Genomic DNA, 18794 nt, shown 5'->3' with positions numbered 1-18794 from the left:
TACTGATATACTGTGTGTTTTATGTGGTAATTATGTTTGATGTATGTTTGTGTCTTGTTTTAGTTTTGATGTGTTAAGGTTCTTGTTTATTATTGTGGTTTTATTTATGTATTTGGGTTGGTTTTGTGATTTTGTTCTTGTTTTTCTCTGTTTGTTCATTGGTGATTTGTGTTGTGTTTTGTCTAAATTAATAAAATAAAAAAAAAAATAAAAAAAAAAATAAAAAAAAGATTATAATAGAAGGGAAATGAGAAGGAAATAAAATCCAGCAGATGGCGGTAAATGCAACATTAAGGATGCCCACTGCCAATAAATTCCAACGAAGAAGAAGAAGAAGAAAAAGAAGAAGAAGAAGAAGAAGAAGAAGAGTAGAATCACGGTTTTGATACCTGGAATTTGGAGCAGAGTGGGAGCTCCTGACCCCGGGCATCATTAAAGCAACCTCCAGCTTCTCCTCCTCCTCCTGCTCCTCCTCCCTGATGGCCGACCCATTCATCGGTCACATCATCGACTGACCCACGGCGGAGGAGGTGTTGCAAGTGAGATGACACCCAGATAAATTGGATATTTTAGCCGGTGGCCTCAGTCAACATGCGGTCACGATGTTAGCTTGGATCAGCAGCAGCAGCAGCAGCTCAGTCGGTGACCGTTTAAAACCGTTAGACGTGTTAACGGACGCCAACGGTTACCTCTCCGACACCAGCAGCGACCGTTTGATGCTCCGAGTTCAACTTGTCACTTTCTTTTAAGGTTTGCTTCAAAAAAATAATCATTTCTGTTCGTTTATCTCATTCGTTTTTACACTTACAAAGTTAACATTCGCCATATAATATAAAAAAACTGTAACTTTCAACCGGTATTCGCAGGGCCGGTGTCGTGCCAAAAAGTGATTGCCTGCCAGAATCTGATTTCTGGCCGCGGGAGCGCGCACGGCAGCCCGTTGAGCGGTAGTGTAAACACGTCTGCTTTTCTCTGGATTAAACGGTCTTAATATGCAGATACACACAGCTGTATTATAATCAGTGGTGGAATGTAACTAAGTACATTTACTCAAGTACTGTACTTAAGTACAATTTTTAGATATTTGTACTTTACTTGAGTATTTCCATTTTATGTTACTTTATACTTCTACTTCACTACATTTTGAGGCAAATATTGTACTTTTTACTCCACTATATTTAGCTGACAGCTTTAGTTACTTTTCAGTTCAAGATTTAACATAAAAACATGATTAATATGAAATGTTTGCTAACATGTTTACATATTTTAAATTGAACATCATAAGAGTATATTAAGTAGTAAAAATTAGCCCTACCTTGAGAAAATTAAAGCGGTCCGTACATAAATGCATCAAAAATAATAACCCACCAATATATTTTTAGAATATATAAAACAATCCAAGTGGGTCCATTCTGCATAAAAAGTACTTTTACTTTTGATACTTTAAGTACATTTTGATGCTGATACTTTTGTACTTTTACTTCAGTAAGTTTTGAATGCAGGACTTTTACTTGTAGTGGAGTCATTTCACAGTGTTGTATCAGTACTTTTACTTAAGTAAGGGATCTGAATACTTTTTCCACCACCGATTATAATGTAATTATAGCAAAGGCATGTGGCTTCGAAAGTTTAACGTTTGTTGTTGTGTAATTATTACAACTGTGGCCAAAAGAAGTGTAGTTTGTAGCGAAATCAGACATGGCAACTACGTGATAGACACGTCTATTTCAGTTTTCACCTCGCAAAAACTGATTGAAGGCATAGTATAGTTACTCAAAGGTTATTTCTGCCTAAATCTGACTTGATCTCATTCATGAGCTTCATAATGTAAACACTAGAGCTCACAGGACAGCTTGGAATCCCTTTAAAGGACCATTACAACACAAAATAGGCATTTTCACCTGCCAAAAATTGATTGAAGGCCAGATACAGTTACTCAAAGGTTATTTCTGCCTAAATATGACTTGATCTCATTCATGAGCTTCATAATGTAAAGATCTGACCGCTCAACGGGCTGCCGTGCGCGCTCCCGCGGCCAGAAATCAGATTCTGGCAGGCAATCACTTTTTGGCACGACACCGGCTCTAGCCCATTTGGTGCCCTAGGCGAGATCCATTGGTGTTGAACAGCTCCTCTTGCTGTTTCACGGAGGGTGGAACTCCTGTTTTGTTTGCCCATGGTGCCAACCAGGCTATATAATACAACTGTCTGTCTATATGATTATTAACTTACAAGTAAATTTGCAAAGAAACACAGCTGGAGGCCGCTAACAAAGTAAGGGAGACAAGAAAGACGATGAAAGTGCAAACCACGCGAAAAATGTGCTTGACTGTGTTAAGTTAGCGTTGCTGTATTTCAACCTAGCTAGTAAGCTAATACAAATGAAACACCTTCACACAAAACGGCATTTAAAAAAAGATTGGGACTTCTTCTCCTCCTCCTCTTTTCTTCTCCTTCGATACTGTGCACTGGAGAGCTTTGACAACGTTTCATCTTGCAAGATTTATCAAAACATAACGTGTCTGTCACTTAATGTGACCTGACCTCTGTGACAGTGGTCTGACCATCTAAAGGGGGGCAAGGCAATGACCACACGTCATGTGACTCAGCACCACATGTGAGAAAATGTCATTGTTTATCTGTTTCTTTATTTTGTTAATATTTATTATTTTCAAGACAGAACACGAAGCGAGGGCCACAATGGGCATAGAAAATTATCATTTTTAATAATTTTTTCTCCCTTGAGGGTGACTGGTGGCGCCCCTCCAGCAGATGGCGCTCTAGGCGACCGCCTATGTCGCCTATGCCTAGAGCCGGCCCTGGGTATTCGGCTTACGGTGACTTACAAGTGTCGTAAATGAATGTTGATGCTAATGTTACACATGTTGGCTAACTTATAGCTGTTGGCCACTTAATGTTAAGTTTCTCGTCTTTCTTGTTTTTCGACATGTTTTTCTCGTTGCAATAAACAAATATATGCAGAATATGTCACTCCCGTCCCATACAAAATAGGAAATATAACATATAGATGAATGACAAAAAGGCAAGATAACAAGATAACGCTACATACGGTACATCAAAAATAAATGTATAGCCAGAAAGGGCTAGCTAGATGCAGGAGATTCATATTATGCAGTATGTTACTTATCCAATTCCATTGTAATGTTGACAACTTGGATAGTTGTTTACTCTGCACCTTATGCATGGAATATGCTACAGAAAGAATGGAAATTAACTGAATTTGTTACTTTGAGCACTTTTAAATCCAAACTAAGAGTTATTGAGGCCAATTCCATAACATGCACTTGTTTCTCATGATGTGTTTAAGGTCTGTATGTTATGTAAATATGTAACTGTATTCTGTGTTTGCTGCCTCTTGGCCAGGGCTCCCTTGAAAAAGAGGTTCTTAATCTCAATGGGATATTCCCTGGTTAAATAAAGGTTAAATAAAAAAATATCAATAACCTATATAGAAAGCGTTTTTTAATAAATAGAAAGAAATATGTGTTTATGTATAGGAGAAACTGTCCTAGTTCTCAGGGTCAGTCAGAGAGGGATACATGACAGATAAATTACTCAATTTCCTCTTCAACATATTTGAAAAATGGTGAACAGATCTTGCAGAATTTTCCTAATAAACCTCGTAGTGATTTTTTTCTAGCTTCATATAATATAAGAAGTTCTAGATCCATTGTCTATGAGATAAAGGGGTTGCGTCATTTTAATCCATTTTAAACAACTTTAAAATCCTACATGTGTCCTTTAGTCTATGTGGTATTTAAGATGTGACATTCCTGTACAAAGAATAGCATTTTGTCCCCCACTGGTGGTAACCTTGTGTTGCAAATCCTGATAGTAACAAGAGCAGCTACATAATGTTATTTAACACTGGAATGACCGTCACAGTGTCCCTGAAAGTACAAATACTACAACATTTACTTCATTTTTAATCAGTTTGTGGACTTAACAGCGTTGTGATATGTTAATTTCACCGCTTGCAAAGGTCAAGGGGACATAGTTAAGCCTAAGGTTGTTTTAGTTTCAGAATATTGGAAACACATTTCTTCTTTTCAGAAATACTACACAGTTGTGTAGGTTTCCCCCTGCATTTTATCGTACATGTCAAGTTATTGTGTTTAGACTCAAACCAATTCTTAGCGTACTGTAAATAACTACTGTTGCTAAATGAGGGCAGGTTTTATTGCAGTGAACTTTACAACCCGGAGGCAGTTGTTGCTTGTGTTGGTCCCTGATCCCTGTGGGGAAACACACACATGTTCACTGTCTTAGAGTGTTTGAAAAGACACATGGCTGATTACGGTCTCTCTGTGTTTATAGAAATGAATAAGATGTAGCAGCATATGCTGTGAGTGGAGTTGGGCTTATCATTCCTTTTGTTTTTTCCGCCACCAGGTAGCTGAGAGAAAGAGAAACCGCTTCTGGCGACAGCTTGGACACCATGTCCCCACACCCGGTGGTCCAGGCCATCATTGACCTCTCTGCAGGAGCCATAGGTAACTACAATGCAAACAATATTTGATCTTTATGAAATTCCCATGCTTTTCCCACGACTCCCTTGCTTTGCCTGACGTAGCAGAAGATTGTGATGACTCCTGTGTTTTTCCGGCTCGTTTCTCTCTGTGATTCTATTGACTCTTCATACCGCTCAGTCAAGCACAACCCTACGTCAAGCCCTGTCTCTCTTCACAGCACATAAGTTGCGTGCAAACATAGATTTTTCTGTGGTTTGTGTAACAGCTCTGGGTGTCCTCGGCTAAAGAAATTCTTAAGTGACTAACTCTCATTTGATTTTGTCGACCAATCAATTACTTGATCTGATTGTTAGATCTGTAAAATTGAGTTTCTCTACAAAGATTATGCAAAAGCACCACTTTGTGTCATGTGTTTACCAGAGACATTCTCATTTGTTTGAAATAAGTAATTTAGCATAAAAAATAAATTGACTAAAAAAAATGCACTTACGATCATTTGATTTTGTCGACCAATCAGTTAGTTACATCTGTTCACATCATTTTCTCCACAAAGATCATACAAAAGCATGACATGACTTTTATCTTGTGTTTACCAGAGACGTTGTCATACATTTCCTTTGACACAGAGATACTAACTGAGGTCTTTCAGCATTGAAAAAGCATAAAAAATGAATAATCGACCAGAGAAATCTTAGTCAACTGAGGCCCCGTTCACACGAGGACGCTTGCGGGTGAAAACGACAAAATATTTTATCGGAAGTGCCTTTCGTTTAGATGGTGACGGCGTTTTTGGGGCTTAAAGACGAAGACAAGACGAAGACAAAAATCTGAAACCACCCTCCAAAGTGGAAAAGTTAAATCCGCTCCTCCGTAGCGTGTCGTCTACACTGACAAGACACAAAACTCTGATCTGATCTGCTCACGTCACGTATGTGTTTACGTCACATACATGCTCCAGTACAGGAAAATAAACAAACATGTGGGATTATTTCCATGCGTCGGACCTTCAAGCTGCTCTGGCAGCTCTAATAAACTTACAGGAGTCTTTCCACCAAATGAACAGGATATGTACAGATAGTATTAGTGAACAGAGAAGGATCTGGAATTACCTCTATCACATTTTGGATGCAGCAATTCGTCTGAGGCGAGCCAGACGGCTTTTGGACTCATCTAGTGGAAGGAGTAGCTGATGAAAATGTGTGAAAACTTCTGCATGCCCAAAGATGCTCTTATCGCTTTAAGTGATGCCGCCTGGCTGCATACAATCGAATTTCACACACTTTTGCGTCATCGTATGCAGCAGATTTCCTCCCGAAAATGCTCGTCTAAACGAGGAATAAAAAGTGAAGACGCAACGCCACTTTTGCGTCTTCTGTATAGACCGTCCTCGTGTGAACGGGGCCTGAGACCAAAATGACTTATCGACTTAGAGGTTGTAGCCAAGGTAACAGCAACACTCTGTTTTTCTTAGATGACTACTGTTGTTGACGGTTTCCTCCCTGTCTTCCTCCCAGGGGGAGCTGCATGTGTGTTCAGTGGGCAGCCTCTAGACACAGCAAAGGTCAAGATGCAGACCTTTCCTACAATGTATCGTGGTTTCATCCACTGCGTCACGTCCACCTACAAACAAGTGGGTCTGCGAGGTCTTTACCAGGGAACAACACCAGCACTGATGGCCAACATCGCAGAGAACTCTGTGCTCTTCATGAGCTACGGCTTCTGCCAGCAGGTCATCCGCTTCACAGCTGGACTGCACAGTGAGGCTGTGCTGAGGTAGGGGAGGTGTTTTTTCTGTTAACATGAAGCTAACTTTACCTTTGTGTCAGATCTCTAAAGCCTGATTTCCACCGGGCGCGTTACTGCAGCGTCATGTCAGCGTTGCGTATGCCGTTGCAAATAGGTAACACTCTAATCAATGAGAGCATTTCCACCGGGCGCGCTGCGTAACGTTACTGCAGCGTCGCGTCAGCGTCTCTACGCGAGCATTAGCTAGGACTTCTATTTCTCCGCGAGACGCTGCCAAACCGCGTGAATCTCAACAGAGCAGATCGCACCAGACAGGAAGTCCGACTCAGAATCAGCGTAAAACACTTCCGCCCCTTTCAAAATAAAACACAATACGCAGTTCATGCAGCTCAAAACTACTTCACATCAACATTATGTTATGACCGGGGCACCTGATCAGCAACCAACCAATCAATCAATCAATCAATCAATCAATCAAAGGGTCTCAGAGGATCGGCGACACAGACGACAAGAGACAGATTATTGAAGTGGAACATCATACAATCATTTATGACATAACATATTGTTTTTATAAGGATAGATGGTCAAATCAACATATCTTTCACCTCAGAGAAGCAAAGTAAGTTGGTTTTTGTTGTTGTTGTTTACTTTATACACACAGTTTATCCATAGACTGTATAAATAGAGTTTAAAGTTTATCACGGGATCTTGTGGTCTCCCGTATGGTCAGGATTATCGCGTGATCTCGTCATCTCGCGTGTATACGGCCGGTTCGCTAAGCTGACGTGCTGCTGCTGTAACGCGCCCGGTGGAAATCCCCAGTAAGTGTCTTGTGTTTGTCCTTCCCTCTGTGTTAGTGACATGCAGAAAGCTTGTGCTGGCTCAGTAGCATCCATCTTCTCCTCGCTGGTCCTCTGCCCCACCGAGCTCGTCAAGTGTCGCCTGCAAGCCATGTATGAGATGGAAGCATCGGGCAAGATAGCCAGGAGCCAGAAGTAAGTCGTTTTTAATAGTTTCGTTTCGTTTCGTATCTGTTTATTTCGGTCAATACATGTCATCAAAACAAACCAGAAAAAACAAAACAAAACATTAATCAAAGTAAACAACATGTAAACAGAGAGAGAAAATTGATAATAGACATTTGGACCGAAAAAGCTGAAGCAGCTTATTACGCCTACCCTGTTACAACTCAAGTAAATTTAAAATTTAGAAATGTACAATCTGTTATTTATCAACAAAAGAAATAAGCAGTCACAAAAGAGAGAAAAGAAAGAAGCTTATTACTCATTACTCTAACTTATATAAATGAATCATCCTATTTTTAAGTAATTTTTTGAATAAGTTAATGGTATTGCAAGTTTTCAAGTCTTTCTCCAATTTGTTCCATAAATTAACAGCTGTTACCGTGGTGCATACAGTACAGGCCAAAAGTTTGGACACACCTTCTCATTCAATGTGTTTTTCTATATTTTCATGACTATTTACATTGTAGATTCTCACTGAAGGCATCAAAACTATGAATGAACACATATGGAATTATGTACTTAACAAAAAAAGTGTGAAATAACTGAAAACATGTCTTGTATTTTAGATTCCTCAAAGTAACCACCCTTTGCTTACTAGAATATAAGACATGTTTTCAGTTATTTCACACTTTTTTGTTAAGTACATAATTCCACATGTGTTCATTAATAGTTTTGATGAATTTACAATGTCAATAGTCATGATAATAAAAGAAACGCATTGAATGAGAAGGTGTGTCCAAACTTTTGGCCTGTACTGTACATATTTGGATAATAATGTCTAATTTACTCTCACATTCGTCAGATTTGGTAATGGTACAGTGGCTTATATAAGTTATGTGATTTGATGTGATTTTTTTTCGATTAATTTTCAATATTTTTTTTATTTATAGAAATATTTATTTTTTCTTCTTTTGAAAAAAGGTGATCATTTGTAACAGATTTGGAAATGTTTCCTTGAGAAATCTGGATTTTTTTTTTTTTTACCGGCCTTAAAAAAATCCAACTTTATTTATTCATATATGCTTCCCTTTTTATCTCAACCACATTCCTTTATATATGCATTTTACAACACAATTATCAATAATCAATTCTTTGGAAAGCAATTAATATTGAAAACATTATATAGAAGAAGAAGACAAAGGTGATTTGTATTTGTCATGCAACAAAACCACAGTTCTTAGTTACAATAGCATCGTTTTAGTCAATAAAATGGTAGTAGTTAATGGTAATTTATTACTGCTTAGTGTTTCATTCATGTAGTTGTGTACGAAAAGGCTTTTAATCTGCTTATGCTTCTCAAGTGTGTCTTTGTGTGTGCATTGACCACACCATACAACCTCTATCTATACACTGCTCTATCTGAAGTACAGTGTGGTCGGTGGTGAAGTCCATCATGAGGAACGAGGGACCGCAGGGCTTCTTCCAGGGCCTGACCACCACCATCGCCAGAGAAGTCCCCGGTTACTTCTGCTTCTTCGGGGCCTATGAGCTCAGCCGCAGCACCTTTGCTGAACACATGAAATGTGATAAAGACGACATAGGTACTGGCACAATGTTCTACCTGCACCGCAAGGACACACAAAATATTCCCCACCTGTTGAAAACGTCAAATGTCAGCGACGCTAATATTCAACATTCATACCAGGAGAAATCCACTTTTCAAGCTTAAAGGAACACTCCACCGTTTTTTCATATTAAAACATGTTATTCGGTCAAGTAAGACGAGTTGATACAGACCTCTTGCGTCTCAATGCGTGCACTCAATCGCCCTGGCGCGCGGCGCCACTTGGCTAGCACTTAGCTTAGCCCAGTTCATTCATTAGGATCCAAACAGATGGACAGTTAGAAGCGACCAAACTCCTCCACGTTTTCCCTATTTAAATACAGCTACACGAGTAGTTAAACGACCAAGTATGGCGACACAAAATAAAACGTGTCGCTTTTCTAAGCGGATAAAAAGTAATATCATCACTCCTGAAAAATCTTCTCCCCTCAGGAGTGATGATATTACTGCGCCGAGTCGAAGTGCTCCCAAGTGCTATTCCGCCATACATTATAGTTATCCTTTTTATCCGCTTAGAAAAGCGCCACGTTTTATTTTGTGTCGCCATACTTGGTCGTTTAACTACTCGTGTAGCTGTATTTAAATAGGGAAAACGTGGAGGAGTTTGGTCGCTTCTAACTGTCCATCTGTTTGGATCCTAATGAATGAACTGGGCTAAGCTAAGTGCTAGCCAAGTGGCGCCGCGCGCCAGGGCGATTGAGTGCACGCATTGAGACGCAAGAGGTCTGTATCAACTCGTCTTACTTGACCGAATAACATGTTTTAATATGAAAAAACGGTGGAGTGTTCCTTTAAGCACATTCTCTGAGTGTTGCTGAAAGACTTTCTTGGAAAAGTTATTCTTGTGAAAAGAAGTTCTTAGTAACTAAGTAAGTGTATTTTGTTCATCTGCCACCAGTGGTCTGACTCCTTTGGTTCACCTACTACCCTTAACACTTTCAGCTGGTAGGTGAATGCAAATTGCAAGTTCGCTTCTCCCCATAAACTCTCTTAGATTTTTTTTAGTCCATTGAATAAACAACTCTCTTACATGCCATGATCATATAAACTAGGGGTGTCCTGATAAACTGTTTTTCGCCCAAATCCGAGTAATTTATTAACGAGTATCTGCCAATACAAAATCCCAATCTAATACTTTTATTTTCCCAGTTGATACAGCTGTGTTGCATCAAGAAAAAAAACACCTGCAACCATGCCCTTATATTTTTATTTTTTCTTACAAGATAAAGTATAATGAGAAATTGTCTCTGTAGTCTTTTTTGGGTCATTTTTCTCCCCTCTTAAAAGTGTCCTCTAGCATTTTTTGCTTCAGTGCAGCTTTTGCCTGAGTTACCCCAATGATTGGAGCAATATAGTCTGAATCAGATTATTTTCATTGTTTGCAGTATGTTGAGTATCACTGATCAACTGTGCATGTACCATACATTAGAATAAAGTAGGATTTTGGCTTCACTCTCACTTGCAAATCAAGACTCACTTCAACAAGAATGCTTTGTTCATGCATCTAACAAGGCACTCACTAATAGAATAAAATAGGGAAAGAAAATACTAGAAAAGTAAATTAGAATGTTTTAAAGATGACGTAATGTAGAGTGGAATTTAACTTTAAAATATGTGCTTTGGACATTGAAATATAGCTTAGCAGTTATGAATGATCATTTATAGATCATTTACAACATTTGTGTTCACCTCCCAGATGTGATGTACAGTGTTGGTGTGCAACATGTGTTCCTGTGTGTGTTGAAGGTGTGGCTCCGATCGTGTTCAGCGGTGGTTTCGGGGGGGCGTGTCTGTGGCTGGTGGTCTATCCCATGGACTGTGTCAAGTCTCGGATCCAGGTCATGTCCATGACGGGCAAACAGGCCGGGTTTTTCAAAACCTTCACGACCATCGCTCGTACTGAAGGTAGGTAAAAGTTTGACGTTTGCTTTGTTGTATCATTTTTTTTTTTTTTTTTTTTTATTATATTTATTGGGGTTTTTTAACATGACACATACATTAATGAGGGTTTACATGCCCACATTCTTAGATAAAAACAAAACAAAACAGACAAGACAAATTACCACTAAAACAAAGAACAAAACAAAGTAAAACAAAAAACCAATAGATACAAAAATAATAATAATAATAATAATAAAAATTACAACCCTGTATTTCCTATGTAGCTGCTGTGTTGAATATTACATTTTCTTTATGCACACATATACACCTCATTGTCCTTTTCAAGTGTTCAACATCTTGATCGGTGACTTTCAAGATATTCAATAAATTGTCCCCATAACTTAAAAAAAGCTCTGTATTTTTCCCTTGGTGGCATAGGTTAACTTCTCCATGGCTAGAACATTTTGTTGTATCATTTAGCAGAGAAGTTGTTGTTCAGGATGCAATCTGTCTTTTGTTCAGGTGTGAGGGCTCTTTACTCTGGTCTTACCCCCACCATGGTCCGCACCTTCCCTGCTAACGGAGCACTTTTCCTGGGTTACGAGGTCAGCCGGAAGCTCATGATGAAGCAATTTGACAGCTAAGATATGCACAACACAAACGAAGGAGCGATGAACTGGAAGTGCTGTATTGGAGCCTTACAACCTCAACAAGACTCCAGTTGAAGCAGTGAAGCTTATTATATGTGGGACCTGGTTTTTGCCGTGTCCCACTTTTGGTGACCTTAACTAAAAACTACCATCATAACACCACTGACATAGTGTTTACATACTTTAAATTCTTATATTAATTTATTTTTTAGATTTACATATAGTTTGTTTTAAACACTCCAGATATACTACTGCCAACATGCCTATGAGAAAAATAAACGTGCAACACAGAATTGACCAACCATAAACCAGCCTCTTTATGAGGAATTTAAAACTCCAGTTAATACATTTTTCTACCTCAACAAAGTCATATCCGCACAGAAACATGATTCTCTGCCAGTCATTCCAAATCATCCTTTTCTTAATACTCCGATTGGTTGTGAAGTTTTCTTATATGCACAAAATCTCAAAACCTTACTTTCGCTAATTGCATGAAGATTTTATTTAGAAATGTGAAGTGGCTTATGGCAATTCATTTAAAGTTGCCTGAAATGTGTTTTGCTTTCAATTATGGAATCATTGTCAGCTAAGTTTGTATCGCAGTTTCAGTTTTGGATTACATCTCAGTTTCTTTCAGGAAAGTGACAAAAAGTATAAGCTTTACTTTTCAAACAGTGTTGACTAGTATTAACGGTCTCATCAGCCTCGCTATGAACATTAAAGGAACACTCCACCGTTTTTTCATATTAAAACATGTTATTCGGTCAAGTAAGACGAGTTGATACAGACCTCTTGCGTCTCAATGCGTGCACTCAATCGCCCTGGCGCGCGGCGCCACTTGGCTAGCACTTAGCTTAGCCCAGTTCATTCATTAGGATCCAAACAGATGGACAGTTAGAAGCGACCAAACTCCTCCACGTTTTCCCTATTTAAATACAGCTACACGAGTAGTTAAACGACCAAGTATGGCGACACAAAATAAAACGTGGCGCTTTTCTAAGCAGATAAAAAGTAATATCATCACTCTTGAAAAATCTTCTCCCCTCAGGAGTGATGATATTACTGCGCCGAGTCGAAGTGCTCCCAAGTGCTATTCCGCCATACATTATAGTTATCCTTTTTATCCGCTTAGAAAAGCGCCACGTTTTATTTTGTGTCGCCATACTTGGTCGTTTAACTACTCGTGTAGCTGTATTTAAATAGGGAAAACGTGGAGGAGTTTGGTCGCTTCTAACTGTCCATCTGTTTGGATCCTAATGAATGAACGGGGCTAAGCTAAGTGCTAGCCAAGTGGCGCCGCGCGCCAGGGCGATTGAGTGCACGCATTGAGACACGAGGTCTGTATCAACTCGTCTTACTTACCCGAATAACATGTTTTAATATGAAAAAACGGTGGAGTGTTCCTTTAAACACAACCAGCAGGTGTTTTTTTCCATCATACTGTTTTTGTATGTTATATTCCGCTCCTGTTATAATGAAGTTTCCACTTTTTTAGGACCCATTGTTTGCCTTTTAAATGACTCTATTATGCCTTTTTTTTTTTTAATTGTGTAACCTTCATGGTTCTGTACATTTCAATGAGAAAATGTCAACTGCCTCATTTAATGTGCTATTTTCGCACTGCATTCCACATGCAGAGTTTTTGTAGTGCTAAATAATAGGAAATTCAGAAATCTCAGTCATATATGTACTTTAATTGAGAGAAGTTAATTGTCATTCATTTGAGATGACACTGAAATATTTGTTTAGATATTTATCCTGATATTAATTGCAGTAAAACAACCTACATTAAAGGTGTCATTGAAGAATATCTGTGTCCTGTATTTTACTTTACCTCTTCGAGTGAATTATTTTAATAAATTAAGAGGTTAGTATAATAGTGTAATGCCAAATATAATGCAACATGAAACAGGACTGGACGAGCAGTTTATATTTAAAAGAAATTTATTTCAAATTGATCTTATAATTTAGCATGAATCATTTTTATTTCAGTGCCAGAATACTGCCATTTACAATATACCTCAATACATTGCAAATATTTTAGATTTTTGAAGTGCAGCATAAAGCACCATGAAACCCACAAAAAGTATAAAAGACATTTACAACGTTAAAGTGAATATTTTGGGCAGCAGGAACATTACTTCCAATCTTCCAGCAGGGGGCGTCAGACCACCGTCCAACTCACAGCACCTGTAAGTAAAAAAACACCAAAAAAATCATAAAGGTGAAGCTGAAGTTAAGATTCTCTGAAACTACACAACCTATTTTAGAAGTACTGAAGACCATTTTCACCAGTGTGATGAGTCTTTCTGAAAAAGTTTCTCGTTTCTGTTTAGTTACGAAGTCATTTTGAGGAAGTTTCTCATTTTGAAAAGGTTTTTCATTATACTTTGGCATCACTTTGTGATTATAAGTCATCATTTTGCAGTATTAAGTCATTATTTTGAGAAGGTTTCTCATATTAAAATACTTTTGATATACTAAGTTATTATTTTGAGAAAAAAATTGCATTATTTTGTGAATATTACTCATTTTTTGGCAATAAGTTATTTTGCGTTGTACGTTTAATGTCCCTCATAATATAGAGATCTATTTATATTGAGATACTAAGTTATTTTTAGAGAAAGTTTCTCATTATTTTAACATTACATAATTATTTTGAGAAAGTTTCTCATTATTTTAAAATATTTCCTTTGAAATAGTATTGCAATATTTTGTGATCATTTGTCTTGATTTTACAAAAAAGTCATTATTTTGAGATCAGTAAGTGTAATGCCTAAAGTTGTAAGTCATTTAAAGTGCCTCATTATTTTGAGAAACTAAGTCATTATTTCGAAAAATCTCTTTCTCATTATGACCGACAATGTTTTTTTCACCTTTTTTTAACTTCTATCTCGTCTTTCTTTTCTTTTTTATATATATATATATATATATATATATATATTTTTTTTTTTTTTTTTTTTAAAGATTTTTTTTTGGGCATTTTATAGCTTTATTGACAGTAGAGATGTTAGAGTGAAAGGGGGACACAGAGGGGAAGACGCGGGAAAGGGCTCCGAGCCGGACTCGAACCCGGGCCGCCCGCTCACGAGGACTGGGCCTCCGTGGTTTGCGCTCTACCAGGTGTGTGACCGGGAACGCCCCCTATCTCGTCTTTCTAACACTCTCCTTACCCCTTTGTTGTTGCAGGTTCCACACAGGCAGCCAAAGAGCCCGTTGATCATCTGAAAGGCACAGAGAATGGCCTGCAGAGAGCTGGTGATCACCAGAGTGGCGAACAACCCAATGTTGAACTGCACAATGTCCTTGGGCTCTGTGCACGTTCCCCACCACGTGTCGTCTTTCAGGTAACTCGAGTCCCTGTGTGTGGAAGAGGAGACCTGTGAATGATCAGGACTTTGCACACTTAACAAATGTCATGAAAAAAGTGCCTCCAGTGTGTCACCTGTCTTTAAAAGGTGTCGTCCAAACCAGAATGACTTTGCAGAGGGGTCCATTCTGCAAACCGAGCACAGCAACGATGAAGCTGTACAGAGCGCCGGCCACGCCCACGGCAGCGAATGCAATCGATAAGAACATCTGCAAGTGATAAACAAAGGTCAAATACTTTTCTCTGAAGTTAAACGCATAATCCATTTAGACTGAATTCTTGTAATTCCTGTTTATTCCTGTGTATTCACGAGTTTAGGGAGGAACAGGATCACCATTTGTTTCACTTCACATTCCTCACATTTTAACTGTCCTCCTGTTTCGTTCAACACAAGATAAACTAAACCTGTTGAAACTCGTTTCTCTTCGTTTTCTCTCTATTCTAAATTTATCTATTGTTTCAAAACCATGTTCACAATTTATTTACATCTTAACAACCTGAAGGAAAAACTCATAAACTTAATTAAATTCTCTTTTTTTTATTGATTTATATCACGGCCCATATAACCAAAGTAATCATTCTCATTTATCTTAACCTTCTGTCAAACCTTCTGTCAAACATAACAAAAAGTCATAAAACTCCAGTTATCATTATCTCATACTTTGTACACACAAAGTCATGCATTATTTATAGGAGTTCTCCTCTGGAGGGATAGACATTAAAGTCACTTTACTTGTTGAGATAAGTACTATTGATGATAAGAACTTGCTGTTATGTAGAAGCTAGCAAGAACCAATAATAAAAACAAATATGGGAAGATAAAAATCAAAATAAATAAATGCATAAAATAAAAAGAATAAATAGAATACTAATACATAAATATAATAAATAAATAAGAAATTGCATAAAAGAAAATACTTTTTTTTTTTAAAATAGTGGTGTGTGTCCTTTAATTTTGGAAAAAATACATTTCTGCTCAAAATGTCATGTTGGTTTGTGTCAGTACCAACTTCAATAATCACTTTGCACACGTCTTGAACTTTAAAATATTCCTTATAGCTTAAGAAACAGATACTATCCTTCTGATGGTTTCATCATTTATTACAGTGCATGTTATGTTATGTATTTCTATAAAGACATTTATGTTTTCAGTTAACTTTTTTTAGTTTGGAACTGTGCAAACTCAGTGTGACAGGCTTCCATAAACACTTGAAATCAGCATAAATATAACTTTACAGTTAAGAGGTTGAACAATATGTGTAAAAACAACTCTTTTTCGATCATATATCATATCATATTTCCACAGACTTATAACATATTTAACTCAGGATTGGAAATGCTTAAATTTTACTGTTATGTTTTTGTGATCCTTGTTTTTCCTCTACACTATTAGTCATGCAAACCACATGCCATTCATCATTAGAATAGTCCTCTGTCCTCCCCCTAACTCTGAGCAGCTTCTTTTTTTTTTACCATTGCATAACAGTTTAGATGTAGAAATAATAAAAAAAGGCTTCAAGAGCCTGGACATTTTTTGGGTTTAGGTCCCTTAAAAGTGCTTGCAAGTGCTTGACTTTAACTCTTAAAAAACTGTAAGAATGCCGTTTCCTCACTATTTAGTAAATATTAGCTGGAGAGAAGTGTATGACTGTCATTGATGTAGCCTGTATTTAGGCCAGCCCTCGTCCTTCACCGGAAATGTCTAATTTGTAGTGTGCGTAGACTCACCCCGCAGCGATTACCACAGCACCCCTGTTTTCCTGTCAAGTTGATGTAAAGTGCAGGGAGCAACACCTACAGCACGGCAGGACACAGGAGTTGACAGGAGTTAATATTCTGTTAAATTTAGTCAAAACTTTTCAGCATTTTAACTTAATCTTGATAACTTGAAGCTTGTAGAACATGTTAAAAACAGTAAACAACCCATAAGTCAGTCTTCAGTCAGAATAGCAGTACAAGCCGCTTTATCTTAGGAAGCACACATTTCAAAAAAGGAATTTACAGCAGCAGAAACAGCTCAGAGCCACAGGCTTGAGGAAACACAACTCACCATTATGCCTCCTCCGACGAGTCCCCCCATGTATTTAACCTCCTCAGTGATGTGTCCATCTTTGGCGTACTTAACGTCCCCTCCGGGAAAGAACAGCACAATGTTACAGATGATGGATATGAGCGCTAACGGGAAGAGAGAAACAGCAACGCAGCGGGAACACTTTGCAGTGCACATTGTGTCAGAATTAAAACTAAAAACTGATCTATGATGCAACTACTTGCTCCGTTGATCATACGTCCTTCCTGTTGTCAGAGAGTTGATCTGTTCTACCTGAAACTGGACCAAAGAAGGAAATGTATTTGCTTTGGTAGCAGCAACTAAACACAGAGTGATGTTAGGGTGTGGGAGGTGTAGTGACGAGCTGATAACATGGCCAAACAGAGGCTGGGATAGGCTGCACATGTATATGACTCACTTCTTGGTATCTTTGAGAGACAGCGCTTGTTTTGTTAAGGTAGATTTAGTGGAAGATGTGAATGCAATCAGGCCATCTGAGTCAGTTGAATTATTGATGTCACCTACTGCGGTTTATTCCACTTACCAGGCTTCCAAAATGTTCTTTGTAGTTAAATATGTTTGTTTCTGTAAAATATTAATTTAAAGTGTCTTTAAGTGTAGAGTGTCTTGGCAGTGAATGTGAGAAGAGATTTGCTGTAAGACATGTTTCGACTCCACCCTCTTTATACAGCACTCTGGTGATGTATTGACATTGTGACTCCAGGATCGCTGCACGGTTGGACTTTCGACCTGTGGCAGCACGTTTAACAGAGCAAGAACAATGTGTCATTGACATCAACTGAAAAAAAGCCACTGATAAATGGCCACACTGTGGATAGTTAAACACAGAGCGGACTGGCCACATTTCTCAGTTCCTCTAGTGAGCTGCTGACTGCAGTTGTGGCTGCGTCTTATCAGTACATTGAAAGAAAGTGTAACGAAAAAAATGGAAGTGACCATAGTTCCCAAAACACGCATTGTCTCTTAGCAACATTAAAGTGGGGCGGTGTTCCTCATCAGTGAATACAGCTGTAAGTATTTATTGCAGATTCCTTCCTGACTTTCCACACCCTTTTCTGTTTCCATGTGCATCTCAGGCTCATTTATTTAAAGGGGACATACACACCAAGGTTATTATAGTTAATGAAAACTAACGAAATAACGAAAACTAGAATTGAAAAAACATTTTCGTTAACTGAAATAAAAATAAAAACTAGAGTTTTTAAAAAAACGTTAACTAACAAACTGTATTGCGTGATTACAAAACTAACTAAAATTATAGTGGAAATGTCCTTAGTTTTCGTTTTTGTCAACTTTTTTCATTCATAATTCAGTGTTTCTATGTGAACATGCAACACATGGTGAATATGTTTACTGAGACTGGGATGTCTACACTCCAACCACAATTCAAAACAGTTAATAACCTTATTGGGGCTGAGATGATAAACCAAAGGAAATAAAGGCAAAATTTATTATGACCACTTTGAATCTGGCACCCAACACATACCCCATTACAAAAAAACTAAAACTAACACTAAAACTAATAAAAACTAAACTAAAACTAAGCATTTTCAAAAAATAAAAACTAAACTAAAACTAGAAAACTCACTCTTAAAACTAACTAAAACTAACTGAATTTGAAAACAAAAATTCACAACTAAATTAAAACTAAAACTAATGAAAAATCCAAAACTATTATAACCTTGATACACACACATTTTATACTGATATTTGGAGTTTCCACTAGAACATGTCAACATCCTTTTAATATTCAAAATACACATCATTTTCTCATACTGTCTGCCTTTTGTAGTGCCCGTCTCAGCACAGTTTGTGTTTGTGTTTCCAGGTCTTCCACATTCTCCTAGGAGAGCCCCGCCCTGCGTAGCAGTCTGACTGGCACATGGCAGCATATTTTTAACTCTGTCTGACCTCAAAATAATAACAATGGAATCATGTAAACAACCTGGGATTTGAAATATTAATATATAATTCTATGGCAGTTATTTTTAGCA

General features: G+C 37.9%; 2 protein-coding genes across 2 annotated transcripts; one reads left to right on the top strand and one right to left on the bottom strand.

Annotated features, from left to right (window-relative positions):
* Positions 1–417: 417 nt before the first annotated feature.
* slc25a15b (solute carrier family 25 member 15b) lies at positions 418–12089 on the top strand. Its single transcript, XM_059351989.1, has 7 exons — positions 418–750; positions 4414–4514; positions 6008–6266; positions 7097–7234; positions 8630–8805; positions 10575–10733; positions 11232–12089. Exons 2-7 carry the CDS (start codon positions 4460–4462, stop codon positions 11351–11353), a joined length of 909 nt encoding a protein of 302 aa, XP_059207972.1. The 5' UTR covers positions 418–750; positions 4414–4459; the 3' UTR covers positions 11354–12089.
* A 750-nt stretch (positions 12090–12839) lies between these two features.
* tm4sf21a (transmembrane 4 L six family member 21a) lies at positions 12840–17102 on the bottom strand. The gene is made up of 5 exons (XM_059351990.1): positions 16780–17102; positions 16458–16523; positions 14805–14938; positions 14533–14719; positions 12840–13549 (listed from the first exon to the last, which is right to left on the bottom strand). Exons 1-5 carry the CDS (start codon positions 16954–16956, stop codon positions 13541–13543), a joined length of 573 nt encoding a protein of 190 aa, XP_059207973.1. The 5' UTR covers positions 16957–17102; the 3' UTR covers positions 12840–13540.
* Positions 17103–18794: the final 1692 nt, after the last annotated feature.

This window comes from Centropristis striata, chromosome 15 (genome assembly GCF_030273125.1).
Source record: "Centropristis striata isolate RG_2023a ecotype Rhode Island chromosome 15, C.striata_1.0, whole genome shotgun sequence".
Taxonomy (NCBI): Eukaryota; Metazoa; Chordata; class Actinopteri; order Perciformes; family Serranidae; genus Centropristis; species Centropristis striata.
Note: the sequence above shows the minus strand (reverse complement) of the source record. Positions and strands in the feature narration are given on the sequence as shown.

Bases quoted from the DNA above. Each gene is read 5' to 3' on its own strand.
- tm4sf21a (XM_059351990.1), bottom strand. From the start codon at position 16,956: ATGTGCACTGCAAAGTGTTCCCGCTGCGTTGCTGTTTCTCTCTTCCCG. The intron at 14,939-16,457 runs GTGAGTCTACGC...TATCACTTGCAG, and splicing joins GCTGTGGTAATCGCTGCGGG to ATGTTCTTATCGATTGCATT. The intron at 14,720-14,804 runs GTGACACACTGG...TTCCACACACAG, and splicing joins ACGACACCTTTTAAAGACAG to GGACTCGAGTTACCTGAAAG.
- slc25a15b (XM_059351989.1), top strand. From the start codon at position 4,460: ATGTCCCCACACCCGGTGGTCCAGGCCATCATTGACCTCTCTGCAGGA. The intron at 4,515-6,007 runs GTAACTACAATG...TCTTCCTCCCAG, and splicing joins CCTCTCTGCAGGAGCCATAG to GGGGAGCTGCATGTGTGTTC. The intron at 6,267-7,096 runs GTAGGGGAGGTG...CCTCTGTGTTAG, and splicing joins CACAGTGAGGCTGTGCTGAG to TGACATGCAGAAAGCTTGTG.